We start from the raw sequence: 7,193 nt of genomic DNA, 5'->3' as shown, positions 1-7,193 counted from the left end.
TCCCTCCGCGAGACTGATGGCAGGAGGGAAGGAGTTAGCCTCGGCTCTATTCTCTTTATTAGCTGAATATTTTAGAATAAAAGCAAGAAATTTTCATGTGATCGATTTTTCTGTGTTTAATAAAAAAGAAGGTAACCTTTTGTTTTTCTTCTAATAGTTAATTAAAGACCGATAAAATGTCATGGGCGCTGCCATTCATCGTATCACTAAATCAGTAAAGTAGTAGTCTACAAAGAGAACTGAAAAATTTATCTGACTAATCTACTTCCTGTAAGCATAGTCATAACATGAAAACATTTCCAATCAATAAAACAGGTGTTACCTTAACTCTGTCAAAAAAAAAACAACAAAAAAAAAACGTCATTTTGAAAAATATTCTGAACGTCTGTCTACCTAATTCACCAGCCAAAGATTTGTATAAACTTAAATGCGTATTTGTAATGGTACTTCATAGAAATTTAAGGTCTCAGAATTACTCCACTTCTACTTTTCGCTTTCCCTTCCTACAAACGTGTAGTCCTGAATATTCTTAATTCATTAATAATGGGATATTTTCTTTAAAAAGAATACTGGCTCAAAAATAAATTTAGTAATTCAGAATATGTGTGTGTGAAAATGGGATACAAAAAGAAAATGGTATTGTTAAATTTTATTGTTTATGAGGAATGTGTATGTGCGTGTATAATTATACAGAAATATAATTAAGTTTAAGGATGAATGAAATGAAACTTCGGAACATATATTCCAGGTCTTCACTACAGCGTAAATATTAAAAACTTAGTACGAGTTACTCAAATTTCATTTTCCATCACTTTTTAAACAAACAAAATTTCATCCCTTTTTAAACAAATAAAATTTCATCACTTTTTAAACAAATAAAATTTCATCACTTTTTAAACAAATAAAATTTCATCAAGAGGTAAAAAGCAATAAAGTTACGACGAAACGGTGAGGAGTAGGGCATCAAACTATAGTTATGTTGTATTGTTTATATTTTAAAAACCTACAAGAACAAATGGAATGCGTGTACACAAACAATTTTCGTTTAATATAAAAAGCATTAATATATTATTTTAGTGTCTTTTGTGACAAAGGACGCTAAATAATAAGAAGGAGAAATAAAGCTGAAGTGAAGACAAAGAACATTGTATATATATATGTATATATAATGCTATTATGTTAAACAATCGCATGTCCAAAAGTGTGTTTCTTTCATCATTTTTTTTTACTTGCAATAGCAGGTTCTTTTGGTCAAACTATTGTATCTCCAGCTGTTTCTGATGCCAAGATATAAAAAAATTGTCGAAGTGTAGTACATCGATTTTGCTATGGAATGGTGAGACTAGTTTTTCGTTTTCTGAAAAAGCAACGACTCCTTTTGCATAATAGCAACTATATATATATATATATATGTGTGTGTGTGTGTGTATATATACACACACACAGAATCTTTAATTGATAGCAACAGGTAAGAGAAACGAATAAAACAAAATTATTTCTTGGAATTTGAAAAAAATAAAAGATAAATAAACAGTATAATAATAATAATTACTGCGTAAAGGGATTAAACTTTTGTTGATCACATTACAAAAAATATTGTAAACATCGATTATACCTTCATTTCTGCATCTTTGACCAAGAGATCTTAAAAATCAGTGAGGAACTTGGGGATGGGGAGAACATTCCTGCTATCTATAGTTTTGGGTATTTTTACTTTTCAAGTTAGAAAACTATAAAGTTGGCAAAATAGCAAGGTAAGTGGTGTGCGGTTTAACGAGAGAAATTTTCATTGGGACTGTCATCGCTCCTTGAAAATTTATGTAGAAGAAACAGGGAGCGCTCTTTCAGAATATTTGAGCGATTCATTCATACCTTATCATTGTTCAGACAGTCGCCCCACACTTCTTTTTCACGGAAAAAAAAACAAACCCCCAAGAATGTTTGATTTGGCAGGGAAGTAATTGTACGCAAAATTCAAAAAAAGTTATGGACCATAACTTTTCTAGGTTTGTATATGTAAGAGAAGATACAGCAAGTTCAGCGAGGTTCATGTGTGTTGTGAAAAAGGACTAATGTATTGTAATACATATTATTATTGTAATTACAATTAATAGTGTTTTCTGCAGTGACTTTTTTTTTGTTTATATATATATATATATATATATATATATATATATATAATCGTCATAACTTAGAAATAATCTTTTTTAAATCCTCCAGAGAAGCGTAATTCCTGTTCGACTTGGTTGATCATCTGAGTGTGTCTTGAAGAAATAACTACGGTCATAGTGACGTTTGCTATAGTCCTGACTACCCAGTACAACCAAATAAATACAACGTAGGCCAGTCGGAAGGTGTACATGCGATAGTAAGAGAACTCAAAAATGGAAATGCCAAATTCGATGAAAGTATAACAACCAAAGAGGATAACGAACGCTTTTGTCCAGTTGAGAGTGATGAGAAAATGTCGACGTGAGGTGAGGAAGATCATAAACAAACTTAGAAACATCACGACAATGTGACATATCACCATTATGACATCACAGGATAGGAAACTTTCCCAGGAATGTGACCTCCAGTTGGTATGAAAACCTTTGCTGATTTCGAAGTCGGTACCAATAGCTCCGAGATCTAGAAGACGCAAAATCAGGGCGAAAAATATAGTTATCGAAGCATAGACGTAACCAGCGAATGTGGCAGTCTCTAAACTCCAACAGAAGAAACGATTAATGAAAAGCGCCATTTTGAATAGTTAAGTCGTTGTGATTGCTTTGAACGATTATTTAGGACAGGTGAGATAAAAACTTGTACACAGGTAATTACTTTCTGAGATGGGAAACAATAATTATTTTGGAGCGTCCTTCTTTCTTTTCCTCTAATAAAATTTGTAACACGGTGATAAGAGATATATTTGCTCACCTTTTTAAATGTGTATGCCTGTCTTAATAAACAGGTTCGTTATTGACTGACACACACCTGTAATTAAGAAAGTTGGTCAAACTTTCGATGACTAAAGAGCGTGATACACAAGGGAGATCAGTGGCCTAAACTGTAAACTTTACTTTTCTACTCTAGGCACAAGGCCCGAAATTTTGGGGGAGACAGCCAGTCAATTAGACCGACTCCAGTATGCAACTGGTACTTAATTTAGTCGACCACGGCGGAATTTGAACTTTGAACGTAAAGACAGACGAAATACTGTTAAGCATTTCGCCCGGCGTGCAAACGTTTCTATCAGCTCAAACTTTACATTCAATAGTTAGTATAACTCTCACCTACGTAAGCGCACGCATAACACTGTGTGTGTGTATATGTGTGTCTCTGTCTGTCTGTCTCTCTCTCTCTCTCTCTCTCTCTCTATATAATATATATATATATATATATATATATATATATATATAGATGTATGTATATATATATAATTATAACAATGAGGGTCTTTGCAACAAGTTGCTAGACCACATACCGAAAGTATTAGAATTAGCAGCCAGAGGACTGTTATTTCTTTTACTACAAAGAAATAACAGTCCTCTGGCTGCTATTTCTAATACTTTCGGTATGTGGTCTAGCAACTTGTTGCAAAGACCCTCATTGTTATTATTAGATATAATTTTACCGTATGTATGTATGTATGTATGTATGTATGTATGTATGTATGTATGTATGTATGTATGTATGTATGTATGTATGTATGTATGTATGTATGTATGTATGTATATGTATGTATGTATGTATGTATGTATGTATGTATGTATGTATGTATGTATGTATGTATGTATGTTATAATATGACAAGAAAAGAATAAAGGAATCCGCATATGCACACATATACACACATACATGTATGCACACACACACACACGTATGCATATATATCTATATACATACTCACACACGCCTGTACATATACATACAAACACACATATGCATATATATGTCTACGTATACACGCACATACACACGCAAATATACTCATGCACGCATCAAAATACTCATATACACATCTCTATACGCACATACACATACATACACGGATGTACAAAACGTAGTCTGTACGCACATGCATATGCGGATAGACGTAAATACAAATAAATACACATACGCAAAAAAGCCATAAACCGTAAAACATTCACCATCGCCGCAAAACTTGAATATACAATTGAGTTATATATGTATATACACAAATACACACCCCTGTCTTACAAACACATCTATACATACATACATACATACATACATATATATATATATATATATATATATACATATATATATATATATATACATATATATATATATACATATATATATACATATATATATAACATATATATATATATATATATACATATATATATATATATATATATATATATATATATATATATATATATATATATATATATATAAGGCGTAAATTTTCAAATGAATATTTATATAAATATTATTGTTATTATTATAATCAGCAGAAAATTTTAATAATTGATCCGATGTATATTTTCATTGTAACTCGGTGATTTACTGGAGGATTTAGCTCCTCTTTCTAGCAGGTAGGTTCCACGTGTGCTCTGTATTGTAATTATAGTTAATTATATGTTTAGAGAGTGGCTAAATAGTAGACTTAATAAGATATACATCATTCTCTAAATTCATTCTGCCTCAAATATAACATAAGGAAACAAATGTAATTATTTTGGTTTCTAGTATTGATATAAATTTGCAAAAAATGGTTTATGTTTTATGTTGGAAATCTGTATGGCCATCTACTTCTGGGGAGAGTGGTTTCTTTCGAATTGATGTAAAGTTTTCATCGATCGATTAAAAGGAGCCGCTTGAAACGGCCGTAATGCATTGATACCTGGATATTCTTGTTGCTTGTTTGCATTTTGTTCACCTAACTTGGAGCTACGCGGACTATACCGAACTGGCTTGGTGCCTCAATTTACGAGCCTAATTCAACTGAACGTTAATTATATCTTAATATATATATATGCATATATGTATACGTATGTGTAAACATGTATGTGCGTGGATATACATAAAGTATATACATACATCTCTATATATGTGCGTGCGCGTGTGTGTTTACATCGGTCTACAATAACTTTATTGCCGCGGTAATAAAACGCAGCGTTAATTTAACTTGCAATAAATAACTTAATGAAAAACTATCCAAAATTAATGAAAGTACGTCTCAGTACTTTGCTTTGTTGGTCATCTTTTAGCTAATACTAGCAATATTGCCCGGCGTTGCTCGGGTTTGTTTCGACCCTTTAAAATTGGAATTTTTGAAAAGTAAAAATTTTGCATTATGTAGCTTGCTATTCTCTTTAAGTGAGCATTTTTCTGGTTGAAATACACCGAAAAATGGCGACACAGCAGTAAAAAAATCGTAAAAAATAGGGATTTTCATAGAAAAAAAGCACCTTTTTGATGTAAATAATTTTTGGTCTTAACATGGTTCGATTTGAATTTTATCTTCTGCGGAATGAAGTGCAAGCCTTCTATCATAATCTCAATTTTGGTCAACTTGCGCCGTAGGGTTTCGGAGGAGATAGTGTTAGTTGAAGGCTACCATCCTGCCACACACAGACAACTTCAGCTTTATATATATATATAGATTACCACTTTCACCCAATTAAGTAGGGATTTGATTGAATTGTCCTTATTTATCTACTCTATTTGGTGAATACAACTTTGTAATTTTCTACAATCTTGATTGCAACTTTCTATCAAGTTTCTCTTATACTTGTACTATTGGACTGACTTAGACCACCCATTTCTGAAAATCGATTCAGTGTTCTTTTCCAGTTGTATGGTACCTTTCTTGTATGATATGAGTGTCCATTATCTTCAAAAGGAGTGGTCTTCTTAAAGATTCTTACATTGGAACAGATTGGTAATACATCATTCTTTTTGGAGTTTTTCGCAGTATTTCGATCCATTTACATTTCCATCAAAAAATGAACTCTGGTCTGCTTATCTCCCAATCAGCCCTCCATGCTGTCACATCAACTTCCCTGTGTTTAACTGTTCTTTACAAACTATCTTGATCCCATATTTCAATCTTTTGTTTTATTTTAATTATTTATTTATCTATTTATTTGCGCCACCCATACATGTGTTTCGAACTGAGAAATTGGCATAGTATCGAAGACCAAAACTATCATGCTTGTAGCAGAGCTAACATGCTTGTGTGCTGCATACACATGTCTGTGTGTGTATGTATTAATGGGTACTTAAATTTAGGCCTACATTGTCCAAAATGCTATTCTCTTTTTACAATGGTGTGCTTTGATTTGAGGTCGTTTGGCAGTTATTTTTAGCAAACCGAAAATATGTACAGACTCTTGTGTATTCTTCATAATCTGGCCTGTTAGTTTTGTTGAAGACCAAACATATTTTATAGTTGTTATTTGAAAGTTTCTCTTCAAAATTGGAATTCCATGCGTGGCTGTATGATAAGAAGCTTGCTTCCCAACCACTTGGTTCCGTGTTCAGTCTCACTGCCTGGCACCTTGGGTGAGTGTCTTCTGCTGTGGCCTCGGGCTGACCAAAACCTTGTGAGTGGGTACAGTAGATGGAAACTGAAAGAAGTTCATCGTGTATGTATGTGTGTGTGTGTTTCTGTTTGTGTTTGTCCTTCATCTCTGCTTGACAATGGATGTTGATGTGATTACGTCTCCGTACCTTGGCAGTTTGGCAAAAAGAAAGTGATTGAATTAGTACTAGGCTTAAAGAAAAAGTACTGAGATCGATTCGTTCGACTAAAATTTCTTAAAGGGATTGCCTCAGTATGGCTGCAATCCATACTGATTGAAACAAGTAGACAATAGATATTAGGTCGTCGTAAAAGTTCTGAGCGTTTTTTAATAAGCAAAATGACGTTTCAATAAATTTTATTCAATGAAACAATTTCCATTATGACCTTTGCCCGTCTATCAGGCAATTTAAATGTTCCATTAACATAGAATTTCACTGGTTTTAGAGAAAAAAAGTTATCTAAATGCATTTTGACTCCATTTAAATCGTTAAATGATTTTTGCCTTGCACTGAATTCTGTAGAGACAAAATTAAGTGGTAGTCGGATGGTGCAATACCAGGAAAATATGGCGGATGGAATAAGAGATCCTACCCAAGTTCATGTAACTTTGTTCGGGTAGCCAAAGACATATGTGGTTGTGCATTGTCTTG

General features: G+C 32.9%; 1 protein-coding gene across 1 annotated transcript; it reads right to left on the bottom strand.

Annotated features, from left to right (window-relative positions):
• Positions 1–2,160: 2,160 nt before the first annotated feature.
• Positions 2,161–3,005, bottom strand: LOC115212315. Its single transcript, XM_029781176.2, has one exon. It carries the CDS (start codon positions 2,741–2,743, stop codon positions 2,192–2,194), a length of 552 nt encoding a protein of 183 aa, XP_029637036.1. The 5' UTR covers positions 2,744–3,005; the 3' UTR covers positions 2,161–2,191.
• Between the last annotated feature and the right edge of the window lie 4,188 nt (positions 3,006–7,193).

This window comes from Octopus sinensis, linkage group LG5 (genome assembly GCF_006345805.1).
Source record: "Octopus sinensis linkage group LG5, ASM634580v1, whole genome shotgun sequence".
In the NCBI taxonomy this organism is placed as follows: Eukaryota; Metazoa; Mollusca; class Cephalopoda; order Octopoda; family Octopodidae; genus Octopus; species Octopus sinensis.
This window is presented reverse-complemented; position numbering and strand designations above follow the sequence as displayed.